General features: G+C 39.6%; 4 protein-coding genes across 4 annotated transcripts in view; 1 reads left to right on the plus strand and 3 right to left on the minus strand.

The window, feature by feature from the left end:
• Positions 1–834: 834 nt before the first annotated feature.
• On the minus strand, positions 835–3,619 carry LOC111459158 (chorismate mutase 1, chloroplastic-like). The gene is made up of 6 exons (XM_023101927.1): positions 3,209–3,619; positions 2,615–2,837; positions 2,442–2,528; positions 1,994–2,137; positions 1,350–1,442; positions 835–1,268 (listed from the first exon to the last, which is right to left on the minus strand). Exons 1-6 carry the CDS (start codon positions 3,391–3,393, stop codon positions 1,032–1,034), a joined length of 969 nt encoding a protein of 322 aa, XP_022957695.1. The 5' UTR covers positions 3,394–3,619; the 3' UTR covers positions 835–1,031.
• Positions 3,620–5,606: 1,987 nt separating this feature from the next.
• LOC111459168 (chorismate mutase 1, chloroplastic-like) lies at positions 5,607–8,805 on the minus strand. Its single transcript, XM_023101938.1, has 6 exons — positions 8,534–8,805; positions 7,384–7,559; positions 7,212–7,298; positions 6,644–6,787; positions 5,901–5,993; positions 5,607–5,819 (listed from the first exon to the last, which is right to left on the minus strand). Exons 1-6 carry the CDS (start codon positions 8,769–8,771, stop codon positions 5,607–5,609), a joined length of 951 nt encoding a protein of 316 aa, XP_022957706.1. The 5' UTR covers positions 8,772–8,805.
• An 816-nt stretch (positions 8,806–9,621) lies between these two features.
• On the plus strand, positions 9,622–10,779 carry LOC111459174 (UPF0301 protein Cpha266_0885). Its single transcript, XM_023101950.1, has 2 exons — positions 9,622–9,777; positions 9,862–10,779. The coding sequence occupies exons 1-2, from the start codon at positions 9,684–9,686 to the stop codon at positions 10,599–10,601; spliced, it is 834 nt and encodes a 277-aa protein (XP_022957718.1). The 5' UTR covers positions 9,622–9,683; the 3' UTR covers positions 10,602–10,779.
• Positions 10,780–11,711: 932 nt separating this feature from the next.
• LOC111459113 (cyclic nucleotide-gated ion channel 2) overlaps positions 11,712–15,618 on the minus strand; it is a 22,355-nt gene continuing 18,448 nt past the window's right edge. Inside the window, exons 2-9 of the mRNA XM_023101871.1 lie at positions 15,320–15,434; positions 14,591–15,233; positions 14,074–14,289; positions 13,680–13,993; positions 13,461–13,572; positions 13,131–13,367; positions 12,568–12,654; positions 11,712–12,489 (exon numbers count right to left, since the gene is read on the minus strand). Of these exons, the coding sequence (XP_022957639.1) occupies positions 12,004–12,489; positions 12,568–12,654; positions 13,131–13,367; positions 13,461–13,572; positions 13,680–13,993; positions 14,074–14,289; positions 14,591–15,233; positions 15,320–15,357 (2,133 nt within the window). The 5' untranslated portion in view covers positions 15,358–15,434 and the 3' untranslated portion in view covers positions 11,712–12,003. The remainder of the gene's footprint in view (positions 12,490–12,567; positions 12,655–13,130; positions 13,368–13,460; positions 13,573–13,679; positions 13,994–14,073; positions 14,290–14,590; positions 15,234–15,319; positions 15,435–15,618) is intronic.

Below are 15,618 nucleotides of genomic sequence, written 5' to 3' on the forward strand. Positions count from 1 at the left end.
TTGTAAAATAGACTTTTTTTTTTTTTAATGCATTATATTTTATAGCATAGAACTTACCCAAAAAAATAAAAATAAATTTTTGAAGCCTACTTTATATATATTACATAAACTTTTAAATATTACTTATATTTCTAAAACTTTTCATTTAGGATTAAAATATAAATTACACCCATTTAAAATTGTAATTCTTTGAACGTTTCGGGTGTTGCCACTCAAACATTGGTAGAATTAATTATCACGGCTAGAAAGTGGCTATAGTAGTGATCGTGAATAACCAATGTCCAACAACCACCAATTAGTTATCGCCACCTGAAGATGACTATGGTAGTGATAACCAGCATCCAACGTCTACGAATTAGTCATCGTCATCCAAAGATGGCTACGCTAGTAACCCCACGTGCCGTAATCACCAATTAAAATAACCAGTCGGATGTGGTTATGACATTAATTACAAAATATTATCACATGTGGACAACCATGTCGTTTTGTAAAACATGTTCCACAACACATCGTAACTTATACATCAAGCAATCATACGAGTGCATGCCTATCCAGCCATTTAAAAATATCTAATATTTAAAAATATATATATATTTGGATCCCATAGAAAAGTCGCTTACCTTATTAAATCCAATCTTAAACAAGACCCAAACATTAACAAAACCCTTAGTATTAAAGTTAGTCATAGGGCAACTCAGAAAATTCACGTTCATTTTTCAAACGCTTTGAGTTAGTTTAATTGATTTGTAATAGAAAACTCCTAATTTACGAGGAATAGAGAGATTGAAACAGCGATGCTTTTCAACTAACACTCAAATATTTTTACATTACATGTTTTTTTTCAAAGTTTATTTGGAAGGGTAACTCGAGCATGGTTTACAATCTTTTAATTACACAAAGGGTCTTGTTTTTGAGTAACGGTTTCAACAAGTACACGTCAGACCGACGTTACAGTTGTAACTCAACCTGATTATTGTATTGGAACAAGTGGGAACTTAGTATGAGCATTGACCATGAAGAATGAGTGCAAATCAGTCCAATCTTCTGAGTAAGTACTGAACTTCAACTTCCTTTGTTAATGGCATGATCCATTCTCCATAAAGTTGAGCAACCAAACTGGGTTTAATTTTGTAAACTGGGGCACCATGTTTTTGCTCTATGTTTACAGGAACCTCTTGCCCAAATGTTTTCGCTTTCATTTCCACTCTCCTTTTGATCGCCTCCTCGACGCTCGGAAACGTTAGCATGTCCATCAACTTCTCCTTGTCCTGCAAAACCCAGCACCAGAATCACATCACATATTTGATTGCAGAATCAAGAATGTAATGTAGTAATAGAACAAAGTTTACTTGTTTCCTAATTGCAGCCCCATATTCATTTGGTGACTCTTGAAACTTTGCTTCTGCCACAAATTTTCCATAATGAATTCGCTTTGATAGAGCCTGCAGTGGTCGAAACAACCGGATTGTGAAAATTGTCGTGATAACAAAGATTCAGAAAATGAAACTGTAACCGCCCAAACCCATCGCTAACAGATATTGTCCACTTTGGCTCGTTACACATCGCCATCAACCTCATAGTTTTAAAACACATACGTTAGGAAGAGGTTTCCACAACTCTTATAAAGAATGTTTCATTCTCCTCTCCAACCGATGTGGTATCTCACAATCCACCCTCCATGGGGGTCCAACATCCAAGTTGACACACCGTTCAGTGTATGGCTCTATACCATTTGTAACAGCCCAAGCCCACCGCTAGTGTTTTCTTGGCCCGTTACGAACCGATGTCAGCCTCACAATTTTAAAACGTGTATGTTAGGAAGAGATTTCCACGCCCTTATAAAGAATGCTTCGTTTTACTCTCCCAACTGACGTGAGATGTTACCAAAACTAAACAAATGCTAGTATACGCAGAGCATAATTGTCATATGTTCATTGAAAGTCAGTTTTGCAGAAGAAATTTCTAAATGGTTTGGATAGTTTCAGATGAACACCTGCAAGCACATCGTGTCACAGACAGCAGTTGATCCATAATTGCCGTCATCTCCTTCCTTGACTAATCTTGGTATCAGAGAATTGAAGTACATTCTCCATACTTCGCTATTTATATTGATGGAATCCGCCACAGGATGTAGTACCTGTTTTCAACCCAAACCACGGATATCGGATTAATATTCATTAGATTGTTAATGGTTCTTAACTGGAGGGGAAATACTCATTAGATGTATGCTTTTTTCACGACAACAAAGAGAATTGAAAATCATAAGTGCTTAAGGTTCCTCTATTCAAAAGCTCTCTCCCCTCAAGTTGTTGTTCCTGCTTCAGTTGTTTGTTTCAACATATTTCGATCATAGACTATATCCAACACTGGTAACTCGTACACACGAGAAAGCACAACATATAGTATTTTCTTAGTCTCCATGTAAGCAAGTCAATGCTCACCTGTGGGTACTGAAGCGGAGGCAACAACGGAGCGGGTAGGTCGTCGGGGAAGAAAGGATGCTCATCAGGACTCTTGTATCTTCCCACCTAATGGTAAAAAAATATTGTCAATCAATCACACACAACATTTACCTTAACCTTTCTTTGTTTCTCCTTTTAGAATGTTCAAGTACCTGAGCATGGAGCCTTTCAGTTTCCTTGACCAAGTACTCCACCAAAGAGCCACTAAAGCCATCCATGGAGAAAGCATTGGGGTCATATGTATCTCCATTGTAGCAGTACTGAGCTCTCTCTAAGAGACTAAAGATAATGCTGTCCTCCTGAGAGATTAATGAGCGTCTTATTGCCTCTAGGGTCAAGTTGTCGCTGATGTCCACCCTTTCTTTTGGAGATGATCTACGAAACAGAGACATGAATGCTTGAACTAAACAGCAGCACCGTTCTAAACTACTACTAATCTTACCAATACAATTTAAACCAATTGATATCATATTAGATCATCACCAAGCACATAAACTTAAACCTCAAGACATATTTAATGTTTGACACCTCAACTAGCCATGTCAAAACACATAAGAACAAATTGCACGTTACGAAAGACTATCAGAAACTTGAAAAAAAAAAGAATACTTCGTGAAATCAAACAAAAACAAGAACAACGATCAAAAATCAGAATTACCCACGATCAGAATTCCTCAAGAAAACCATTTAAACGACAAAAAGAGGTAAGATCGAGGCAATGAGCAAAAGGGTTTGAAGTAAGATACCCAACGGACGCGGCAGAGGCTTGAACAGAACGAAGGGCGGTTCCATGAAGCGATTTCAGATTGAGAGGCAAAAACCCACGATTCTTTCCACCATGGGAGGCAAAAACGGAAGTGGGTTTCGAGAGATTGGGGATACGAGTAGTAGAAATTGGAGGAGGAGCAGTGAAAACCAATTTGGCCTTCATTTTAGACGGAAACAGAGGTGAAAACAGAGGATCAAAGGGGAATCTATGGAGGAAGACAAGACCCAGATGGAAGAGGAAAGGAAACCGGCAAAAGGGGGAAAGAAAAATAGGTATGAACGTACTATTTCATGGCGGCGCGCAGGAAGGCAGTGGGATCAGTGGATGCGGCTGGCGGACTCCATCGCCAAGCCAACAACCATCGTTGGTCAAGTCGTCCACTTTTGATATTCGCTTTTGTTCTTCACCTAACACGATTTACATATAGTACCCACCACGAAGAACGAGTTCTGCGGTGGAATTTTCTAAGTTTGGTTTGAATTTTTCTTTAAGCGTTTTGTTCCCTTGTTAGGATTTGTAATTTGGTTTAAACTTTCCCTTTTGACTACACATCCTTAAACTTTCCCTTTTGACTACACATCCTTCTCATACCATAATAATATGTAATTGTGTTAGAAATGACTTAGAAATCCATCTGTTACTTGCTTATTTTGAAATACTTAATTGTGTTAGAAATTACCTAGAGCTCTGTCTGTCACTTATTTTGAAATATTTGTAAGCGAAGACTATCCTCATAAATCAGCACTCATTCTTTTAGCGTGTCACAAAAAATCATAAGAACACTAAAAAGGTACACGTACCTATATCTTGAAGAAAAAGAAGACCATCTTTATAGACTAACCACGTGTTCTTTTAAGATGCTTTTATCTTCACTCCAAGAAAAAATTTAAAGAAATTACCCAATATAGAATTGCTTCAAGTTAGAAGTTCCTACGTCAAACCACAAAAAAGAAAAGTATAACTTGCTAATAAATAATAACGGTTGATTCAATTACACTTTCAACCTCTAATCTTGTAAGTTGACTTTTTCTATAGACCTTCAAAATTATCGTTTTGGAGTGTAAGCAAAATGATAAGACATTTTAAAAAAAACAAAAAATGTGAAAATTTATACTCAAAATGAACGATGCCTGGAATCCTTTATAGTTTATAACTAAACATTTATAGTGAGTCAGCATGGCGTGCTTACTTTAAAGAGTCATTGGGCGTGAAAAGGCCACGTCACCAAAATGGGTTGCAGAAGTGTACAATCCACAAAAGGATTGAGTTGGCAGTCTTGACATGACGCCACGTGTCAAGGTTTATCCAATTGCCCATAACTTTATGGACCCACATAAAGGACAATCCACGTGTCAGGGTTCCAAATCACTCTTCCCTTCACCTTATAAACCCTCTTCTTCCATTTCTCCCTTCATCATCCAACACCAACGAACAAGTCAGCTGCTGAATCTCAAATATGGAAGCTTGTTTTCTGCCTCACAACCAAATCAACCCCACAGTTCTCTTCCACTCCCAACCCTCTTCTTCCCCGTCATCTTTCAAAATATCATGCAACTCCTTCCGCGCTCTCTTTTTTTTTACAATCTCCTCTTATCTTGGTTAAGAATCACGACTTTCCATATAATGAATATGTATTCCTTCTTTATAAACTCATGATCCTTTTTTAAATTAGTCAATGCAGAACTCCCTCCTAACAATCCTCTATGATCTTTACTTCTAGTCATGATTAAAAGATCATTCTTTTTTCTTCGCCATTAGACAATGATGCCATTGAAAAATTGGTAGATAAATTATGAAAAATGGTAGAATTTGAGGTAGCCATGTTGATGTTGGTGATTGTGAATAACCAACCACCAATTAGTTATCACAACTTGAAGATTATACCATCAATTTGCAATCATCACCAATTAGTATTACCACTCGTGACAATTACAAAATATGATTACATATGGACAATCAAGTCATTAATATGAATACGTCTCAACCAACCATATAAATTGTAACTTATACATCAAGCAACCATACAAGTGCATGCCTATCTAACCATTTAAAAACAAAAATATTTAGATTCAAGTGGATGGAGAAAACAACCCTTAGAAGATTCATGTTTTTTTTTTTAAACGCTTCCACTTGAGTTAGTTTATTTAATTTGTAATAGAAAACTTCTAATTATTTTTAAATTACATACTTTTTTTCAAAGTTTATTTGAAGGGGAACCCCAAGCATGGTCTACAATATTTAAAAAGTCTTGTTTTTGGGCAACGGTTTCAACCGGTACACGTCAGGTCAACGTTACAGTGGTAACTCAACCTGATTATTGTGTTGAAACAAGTGCGAACTTAGTATGAGCATTGACCATGAAGACTGATTGCAGATCAGTCCAATCTTCTGAGTAGGTAGTGAACTTCAACTTCCTTTGTTAAAGGCATGATCCATTCTCCATAAAGTTGAGCAACCAAAGTGGGTTTGATTTTGTAATCTGGGGCACCATGTTTTTGGCCAAATGTTTTGGCTTTCATTTCCACTCTCCTTTTTACCGCCTCCTCGACGCTCGGAAACGTCAGCATATCCATCAACTTCTCCTTGTCCTTCAAAACCCAGCACCAGAATCATATCACGTATTTGATTGCAGAATCAAGAATGTAGTATAGTAATAGAACAAGGCTTACTTGTTTCCTGATTGCAGCCTCATATTCATCTGGTGACTCTTGAAACTTTGCTTCTGCTACAAATTTTCCATAATGAATTCGCTTTGATAGAGCCTGCAGTGGTCGAAACAACCAAATTGTGAAAATTGTTCATTGTAACAAAGATTCAGAAAAGCCTACAGCTAGAAGATATTGTCTGCTTTGGCTCGTTAACCTCACGGTTTTAAAATGTGTCTGTTAGGAAGATATTTACCCGCTTTTATGAGGAATGTTTCGTTCTCCTCTCTAACCGATGTGGGATCTCACAATCCACTCCCCTTGAGGGCCTAGCGTATACGTTGGCACACCCCTTGGTGTATATTATATGTTTTGGCCCGTTAACCTCGTGGTTTTAAAACGTATCTATTAGGAAGATATTTTCACACGAATGTTTCGTTTTCCTCTCCAGATGTGGGATCTCACAATCCACCTTTCTTGGGGGCCTAGCGTCTACGCTGGCACACCACTCGGTGTATGACTCTAATATCATTTGTAACAGCTTAAATCCACCACCGGTAGATATTATCTGCTTTGACCTATTACGTATCACCGTCGGTTGTACTGTTTTAAAATGTGTATGTTAGGGGGAGGTTTCCACACCCTTATAAGGAATGTTTCATTTTAGTCTCCCACCAACCTGAAACGTGACAATAACATAAAGAAATGGTGGTGGGCAGTTTTGCAGCAGAAATTTGTACATGGTTTGGATAGTTTGAGAAGCACACCTGCAAGCAAATCATGTCACAGACAGCGGCTGATCCATAATTGCCGTCATCTCCTTCCTTGACTAATTTTGGTATCAGAGACTCGAAGTACATGCTCCTTACTTTTTCATTTATATTGATGGAATCCGCCCCAGGATGTGGTACCTGTTTTCAACTCAAATCAGGGCGTTGTGAGCTAGTAAACTATACTCTCCTTGCAACAACAAAAGAGAATTAAAAAACATAAGTTTTAACATATTTCGATCGTGGGCTGTTAGTGAAAGAGGGATTTATTGAATGGAAGAGGAGATTATTGAATTATGAAGAGCAAGAATGCTCCATATTTATACAGAGAACACAAAAAATATTCAGAAAATCTACCTAAAAATCTGCAGAAAATCGGATAACAAACCAGTAAACAAATCAAAATAAAATCTAATCAAATCAAAACTAAATCAAATAAAAAATTATTTAATTAGATACTCACGGACAGCAATCTAAACAAATACGTGATCTTTAACATGGGCTGCATCCAACACCAATAAAAAGGTGGGACTTAATGTCCATGTAAGTAAGTCAATGTTCTCACCTGCGGGTACTGAAGGGGAGTCGACGACAGGGCGGGTAGGTCGTCGGGGAAGAAAGGATTCTCATCAGGGCTCTTGTATCTTCCCACCTAAGGTTAAAAAATAATGTGAAACAAACACACACAACATTTGCCTCAACCTTTCTTTGTTTCTCCTTTTAGAATGTTCAAGTACCTGAGCATGGAGCTTTTCAGTTTCCTTGATCAAGTACTCCACCAAAGAGCCACTCAAGCCATCCTTGGAGAAAGCCTGGAGGTCATATGTCTTTCCATTATGGCAGTACTGAGCTCTCTCTAAGAGACTAAAGATAATGCTGTCCTCCTGAGAGATTAATGAGCTTCTTATTTCCTCTACGCTCAGCTTGTAACTATCCTTTGGAGATGACCTACAAAACAAATACAAATTCTCTACAATTACAGCTTCTTCCACCCTCATTTTTTTTTTATCAAAAGTTTATCTAAAATGTTTGGACTCTTCTAACCTCTATTAGAGGTGTACATCTAACCCGACAACCCGGACCAACCCAATTTGAATTATAGAGGTTGGGTTGTTTTTTCTGAACTTGAAGTGATTCGGTTCAGTTTCCGGTTCATAAGATAAAAAACTCTGGTTGACCTAAAACCGAATAAAACTTATAAATAACGTTGAGAACTCTATCGTATGTAAAGGTTTGTCGGGGTGGTAATCCGAGTTTATTAGAATTCTCCATGCTCCGAAGTCAACCCTTTATATAAAACCCAAGAACCCAAACCCAACCCGAAAATAGAGGGTTGGATTGGGTTGTGAAATTTTCGGGTTTAGTTGGATTGTCAATTTGAACTTCACAATTTTTTGGATTATAAAATTTCCGGTGGGTTGGGTTGGATTATAAAATTTTTTGGATTGGGTTGGGTTGGATTATAAAATTTTTTGGATTGGGTTGGGTTGAGTTACGATCCAACCCACTCAAAAAAAAAAAAAAAACTTTTGAATCGTTGAATCCAACTCGGATTATGTACACCTGCTAAACAACAACCGTTAGAAAGGAAGGATGGGAAATGGTACTTCACAATTTAAACCAATTGATATCATATTATACCAAGCACAAAAAACTTAAAGGATATATTTAATGTTTGACACCTCAACTATGACACAACATCTACCGCTCAAAAGTTGAATAGATCTAAAAATATTATTACTCAAACAAACAATATAAAGTCAAGAATGAGAAATAAAATTGAAATCGAAGGTTGAATCACCCATATTGGATGAGTTTTAAATAGTAAAATATAAAGTATAATACTAATTAAATTATAGATAAATTCTAATAACTAATATATTTAACTCAAAGTTAAAGTTGCACTAAACTTTGATCCATAGTTTCCGCCATGGGACGCGGCAGAGGCTTGAACAGAACGAATGGCGGTCCCATGAAGCAAGTTCAAATTGAGAGGCAAAAACCCACGATTGTTTCCAGCATGGGAGCCAAAAACGGAAGTGGGTTTCGAGATATTGGAGATACGAGTAGTAGAAATTGCAGGAGGAGGAGGAGGAGGAGCAGTAAGAACCAACATGGCCTTCATTTTAGACTGAAACAGAGCTGAAATCAAAGGGGAATCTATGGAGAAAGACGAAGAGCAATGGGCAGAAGGGGAGGGTATTTAAAGACACTGAATGCCGCGCATGGCTGCCGACGCACTCCATCGCCAACCCAACCACCACCGTTAGTCAAGTCCTCGACCTTTGATTTTGCGCTTTCCTTCTTCACCTAATTTTTTTAAGTTCGGCCGGTTGGACTTAATCCTTTTCTTCCCTTATTACTATTTTTAATTTAAATTTGTAATCATCCATCCCACAACAAATTACTATTTAGTTTTGACTTCCCATCCACAAAATATATTCTTTCCAAATGGCATCTTATTTCAAGCACTACACTTTAACCTTAACCTTTATTTTTTTCAATAATGCACTAACAAAAATTTATATAAATATTAATCCCGGACAAATTATATTTTTCTTATTGTGAAAAAATTAAGAATCATTCAAACAAACAAAACTATCTTTGTTAGAGTATAATTTATTCCTTCAAAGGAAAAATCTCAAAAAGTTATCCAACCCATAAATATTCCAAGCTAAAAATGTTGAGTTTTGAAGTTTTTACCTATAAAAAAAAGATACATACACCAAGAAGAGCCATTGGGCATGAAAACGCCACGTCACCAAAATGGGTTGCAGAAGTGTACCATCCACAAAAGGATTGAGTTGGCAGTCTTGACATGACGCCACGTGTCAGGGTTTATCCAATTGCCCATAACTTTATGGACCCACATAAAGGACAATCCACGTTTTGGATGAGATGGGTGTGAAAAAGGAGAAGCCTTTATCCTTTTATGTGGTTCCAATTCACTCTTCCCTTCACCTTATAAACCCCTCTTCTTCCATTTCTCCCTTCATCATCCAACACCAACAAACAAGTCAGCTGCTGAATCTCACAAATGGAAGCTTGTTTTCTGCCTCACAACCAGATCAAGCCCACAATTCTCTTCAACTCCCGACCCTCTTCTTCCCCGTCATCCTTCAAAATATCATGTAAGTCTCTCTCGTATTCTTGTTAGAAATCATGATCTTACTTCTAATCATGATTAAAGATCCATATTTTATTTTTCTCTTTAGGCTGTCAGTTCAAGTCGCCATCGGACGGTGATGATACGGATTGGAGATCATTCAGAGCCAAGTTGATTGCCAATCAGAAGCTCGCAACGCCTCAAATTTCATCGTCTTTTGTGAATCTCGACACGGTGGTGGATCATCCACCGTCGGTCTCGATCGGCGACAAATGGGCGCATGTAATTCATGAGCCTGAAAAGGGATGTCTACTCATTGCAACTGAGAAGCTCGATGGAGTGCACATATTCGAGCGTACCGTGGTTCTCGTTTTGTCAAATGGAGCAATGGGGCCATCGGGGGTGATACTAAATCGGCCGTCGTTGATGTCGATTAAGGAAACGAGGTCGACGACACTGGACGTAGCGGGCACATTTTGGGAGCGGCCGTTGTACTTCGGGGGGCCATTGGAAGGGGGGTTGTTTTTAGTGAGTCCAAGAAGGGGGGGAGAGGATGATGGGATTGGGAAGAGTGGGGTGTTTGAGGAAGTAATGAAGGGAATGTATTATGGGGGTAAAGAGAGCGTTGGGTGTGCGTCGGAAATGGTGAAGAGGAATATGGTTGGGGCTGAGGATTTCAGGTTCTTTGATGGGTATTGTGGGTGGGAGAAGGAGCAATTGAGAGATGAAATTAGAGCTGGGTATTGGACTGTGGCTGCTTGTAGTCCAAGTGTGATTGGTATGGATGTGGCAAGTGTGGGGCTTTGGGAGGATGTTCTTGGCCTTGTGGGTCCTAAAAAGGTCTGGTAAGGTGGTGATATCATACCCAACAAAACCCCAATTTTGTGGGGTTCTAACATTTTCTACATAGACGGATCAATGTATAATTTCAAATTATTATGTTACTTAAGAAGTTGTGATCTATCAAATCTTAATATCGACCCGCTTTCGTGTAATTTAGTTGCATTTATCGAATGTTATATTGTATACCAACTTTTTTAGAAAGAGTAGAGATGTAAGGTTACACATCCGTTAGAGAGGGAAACGAAGTATTTAAGAGTATACAAACCTCTCTCTAGACATGTTTTAAAAATCATGAGGCTGATGATGATATGTAATGGGCCAAGTTGATAATATCGGCTAGGGTTGGGTTTGAGTTGTTGAAAATGGTATTAGAATCAGACACGGAGCGGTGTGCCAATGAGGACGTTGGGCTCCTAACCTCTCCTAGTTGACATATTTTAAAAACCTTGAGGGGAAGCCTAGAAGGGAAAGCCCACGGCCCCCCAACCTCTCCTCGAAGACATGTTTTAAAAACCTTGAGGGGAAGCCCAGAAAAGAAAGCCCAAAAAAGATAATATCTACACTTGGATATGCTAGCGGAAGCTTAGTGAAAGCTCTTAGAAAGAAAGTCCAAAGAAGACAATATCTGCTAGCGGAAGCTTAGTGAAAGCTCTCCGAAAGAAAGTCCAAAGAAGACAATATCTGCAAGCGGTGGATTTGGATTTGCTAACGGAACCTTGAGGGAAAACCTAGAAGGAAAAGGCCAAAAAAGACAATATCTATTACCGGTGGGCTTGAATATCCTAGCGAAACCTTGAGGGAAAGCCCAATGGAATTGGATATCCTAGCAAAATTTTGAGATAAAGCCCAGAAGGGAAAGCTCAAACGAGAAAACTCAATGGACTTGGTTATCCTAACAGAACCTTGAGAAAAAGCCCATAAAGAAAAGAAAATGATATCCGATATCTGCTAGCCTAGCGGTGCTTGAGCTCTTACATCTTACAAGAGATATCTTAACCATTAGCAAATGAAACAAACACAATGTCTATATGACTTTTTTCGGTAGTTCACGAACAAATGGAATATATCTTAACTAGTTGAGCTCACAAGTTGATGTAAGAGAGACGACAACTGCCATTACTCAATCTAGACACGTTCTCTTACTAAAAACATTCTTAACAATACATTCATCTTCAACTCCACATCTTCGGTGAGAAACATGATCTGTCATGTCGGAGGAAGAGAGAGGGAAGAGACATGAAAGGGAGAAAGATGAACATATCTCACTCTTTACACTCAAATACATCCCATTTTCCAACTTCCAAGTCCATGTCTTTCCTTGGAGATGATAGATATCGAATAATATGAAAATGATATCAATGAATGACTTACGAAAGAATTCAAGAAGTGTAGGCATGTTCGTAGTTTACTATTCAAGATGGTCATGTGGCCTGAATGACATGAACATTGCAGCATACTGCAGAAGCCTACGTTCATTGCTTCCATTTTCCACCACAGTTATCACTGGACGTCTCATCCTCTTTCTGTAGCGACGCCAAGCAAATTGTATGTTCACAGCAGCCCATGTTCTCCAGTTGGAGGAGTAATATCTTGCAGTTCTCTTCAGTCGTTCATTGGCAAATTTGTAGCGGAAGTGATCGGTTATGTACTTCAGATGGTCTGCTTTCAGGGCAAATACTTCTGTTGGTTCAATGCATACAAATGTAGCTGATGAAGCTGGAAGCCTCTCCAGAAATGGGCGCCGAAGACACCACGATAGCAGCTCGTCGCCCAGAAATCCTCCCGATTCTAGCAAACTTGTTGCTGTCATGCCCTTGCTCAGGCTTTGGTTACGTTTTACACGTCCACACACTATGAATAGCATTCTTGGAACAGGATCTCCTTCTCTGATAATCTGTTTTTATGGAAACATTGATATTAGTGTATCCTTGGTAGATAGCGGATCACCGACGAGTCGGGTTTGAACATGTACCTTTTCATCCTTGGAAAATACAAGTGGCTTGACTCGGTCGCAGATGTTGTCGAGAATCAGCTCATCCAGGTTTTGGAACAGCGGCACCTATGCATTTGGTAGCAGTTGCATAAGGAAACAGAACCTTAATCACAAGTTTCCCTAATCCAAAAGAGATCCTCTACCGAACGAAACATTCTTTATAAGGGTGTGAAAACCTCTCACTCGCAGAAGTGTTTTAAAATCTTGAAGGAAAGCCCAAAAGAGGAGTACAAAGAGGACAATATCTGCTAGCGGTGGGCTTGGGCCGTTAGACATAAGGAAACAGAACCTCAACCACAAGCCTTCCCAAATCCAAAAGAGATCCTCAACTCAATGAAACATTCTTTATAAGGGTGTGGAAACCTCTCACTAGCACACACGTTTTAAAACCTTGAGGGAAAGCCCGAAATCGGAAAGCCCAAAGAGGACAATATCTGCTAGTGGTGGGCTTGGCCGTTAGACATGAAGAAACAGAACCTCAACCACAAGCCTTCCCTAATCCTAAAAAGATCCTCATGAGAACAGCTATTCAAACTATTTACCTTTCTGATAAGATCAACGCAAAGATGGCGTTTAATGTCTCTTCTAAGACCTTCAGGCAAATCATTGATCAGTTCCATCTCATCTTCTCCACCCATGGCTGCCCATCTCTGGTGTTCATAGTGTCGAACTCGATGTCTCAAACGAGATGGCAATTGTCGTCTCCTCATCCACCACTCTAAATCTCGACATCTCAGCTGCATTTTTCGCCTCCTTGCCATGACGGCGTGCAAAAGAACCTTTTTCGCAAAAGGGAGACGAATTAAGGTCCACAGAAGAAGAATACTTTCAGTTACATGTGCACAACATATTGAACAAGCAAGCATGCTCACCTGGATGTTACCAATCAAAAGAGTAAAAAGCAGCAATCCACTCAGTACTGTGCAAATACTAAAACATACTTCTAGCCAATTACTCGTGGGCTCGAGATCATTGCCAAACGTGCTGCAACATTTAAACCATCATTATCAAGAAACATAGTGTAGAAAACTCTTCCCTTTTCTCCACAGGAGCAGAACACAGAGTTTGAAAACTACTGCTCCTAAACTTACCTAAGAGTCATTAAGCCCCAAAAGATGGGATAAAGAATTTTGACAGCAATGGAATTGCTAGAAATGACTGGAAGAGCCCACTTGTAGATGCCATAGGCGAATGGACCATTAACATCCAAGCATATGGGCTTCCTAAAGGCAGAAGTCGAATTACGACCACACGAATTTCCTATGGTTGTAGAAGATGAGAGAAACTGATAACACACCTCCTCTGAGCAAGACAGAGATAGGTTGCACTTGTTTCTCTCACAATGTTGCTGGATGCAAGAAGCAACTCGCTGTATTGCAAGAACATACCAGCAACCCCCAGCAACCTGTTAGCAGGAAAATCAGAAGCGCTTGCAAATTTCAGCTTAAAAGACATGGCTGTGATGAATATACAAAGCAGGCTTACATGAGAGGCGATGAAATAGGCAATGAGATTGAGTCCAAAACCCCACCAAATGGTGCCAAAGATGTATCCAGTGACCTTTTGCATTCTTGTCATTAAAATAATGGAGTGGTAAACTTTTGGGAGGAATTGGAACAAGAACATTAACAAGATTACTGTCATTATAAGCTTGATTCTCTCTTCTCTGATTAGTTTTGGTAAAACCAACCAATAAACAATCTGCAATAAGAAGAGATGAGCAGAGGCAACAAAAGAAACACTTCAATAATTGGATTTTGATCATACTATGTTTTGAAAAGTTAGAATAAAATATGAAAATCATTGATTTAGCTCACTGAAATTTGAGTTGCTAGTTCTTATTATGATCAAACTATTGTTTATTTGCAATGATTGAGATATATTTTAATTCATTCCCTATCAATAAGCGATTCTCCAAGTTAACTACTACAGATTCCAATCAATGAACACTACCCATATCATCGTTTGGCTCTATTTAAAATGATGAAGGAAGAAGGCAAACCTGAGGAACTGGGAGGATCACGAAGGCATCGAACCAGAAGCCTTTGAAGGAACGGACATAGTGGGAGGCGATATCACGAGCGTCCCAGACGAGTTTGCCGCAGCCAATGACCATGCTCTCCTTGGACACATAGGCGAGGCGGAACTGGAGCCAAACGTGCCACAAGTGCACGACATCGAGGAACGTGCGGAGAACAGTAACAACGGCGGTTAATCCACCGTCCATGTACAGGCACGGCGACCCACCACGTCCGATTGAGAGCGCGTAGAAGTAGAGAGGATCGACGGCGAGGGCCATTCCACGGGCTAATAACAGAGCCCGGTTCCATCGTTGGACCCGCTTGGTTCTAGGGTCGAGAACACTGCCGAAACGACCGGAACGATGTTGTGGGTCGGCGCGGCGAGGAGAGGTCTTTGCGGGTTGGATGGGGACGAGGGAAGAGCCGGCGGAGGCCTCCCATTCGGGCTGCTGGTGGGCATGGTCACAGCTGGTGGAATGGAAGGCCGGAACACCGACTTGGGTGCAGGCGTAGCACTCAACGGCGTTGGAGATGGGGTGTTCATCGGCAGCGGTGGTGGTATTGTTAATGTTGTCGTGGACATCGAGTGAAGGGGTGGCTCGCCTCAGGCAAAGCTCGCTCCACCTGCAAATCGGAAAGAAATGAAATGAGTAAAAGGGAAAAACAGAGGAGAAGAAATGATTAAAGGAGAAGTGAAAAAGATTACAGACATGGGAGAGGAGAAAGGGAAGCCAGGGAGAGAAGGCATGGGGAGAATGAAGGAACCAGAACCACCATGGGAGAGAGTGGAAGCAAATTCAGAAGAAGAAGTAGAAGAAGAAGATGAGGAATAATCACGTAAGGTAAGGGGAGGTGTTGCTGTGGTGGGGGCTTCACTTTTTATGCTTCCGTATCTCCAATATTATTCTCAACACTTCAAATAATGTTGCCCTAAATTATTAAAAAAAAAAAAAAAAAAAAAAAAAAAAAAAAAAAAAAAAAAAAAAAAAAAAAAAAAAAAAAAAAAAAA

This window comes from Cucurbita moschata, unplaced genomic scaffold, assembly GCF_002738365.1.
Source record: "Cucurbita moschata cultivar Rifu unplaced genomic scaffold, Cmos_1.0 Cmo_Scf00002, whole genome shotgun sequence".
Lineage (NCBI taxonomy): Eukaryota > Viridiplantae > Streptophyta > Magnoliopsida > Cucurbitales > Cucurbitaceae > Cucurbita > Cucurbita moschata.

Bases quoted from the DNA above. Each gene is read 5' to 3' on its own strand.
- LOC111459158 (XM_023101927.1), bottom strand. From the start codon at position 3,393: ATGAAGGCCAAATTGGTTTTCACTGCTCCTCCTCCAATTTCTACTACT. The intron at 1,443-1,993 runs GTGTTCATCTGA...CGACCACTGCAG, and splicing joins GTGACACGATGTGCTTGCAG to GCTCTATCAAAGCGAATTCA. The intron at 1,269-1,349 runs GTAAACTTTGTT...TGGGTTTTGCAG, and splicing joins GGGCTGCAATTAGGAAACAA to GACAAGGAGAAGTTGATGGA.
- LOC111459168 (XM_023101938.1), bottom strand. From the start codon at position 8,771: ATGAAGGCCATGTTGGTTCTTACTGCTCCTCCTCCTCCTCCTCCTGCA. The intron at 5,994-6,643 runs GTGTGCTTCTCA...CGACCACTGCAG, and splicing joins GTGACATGATTTGCTTGCAG to GCTCTATCAAAGCGAATTCA. The intron at 5,820-5,900 runs GTAAGCCTTGTT...TGGGTTTTGAAG, and splicing joins AGGCTGCAATCAGGAAACAA to GACAAGGAGAAGTTGATGGA.
- LOC111459174 (XM_023101950.1), top strand. From the start codon at position 9,684: ATGGAAGCTTGTTTTCTGCCTCACAACCAGATCAAGCCCACAATTCTC. The intron at 9,778-9,861 runs GTAAGTCTCTCT...TTTTCTCTTTAG, and splicing joins GTCATCCTTCAAAATATCAT to GCTGTCAGTTCAAGTCGCCA.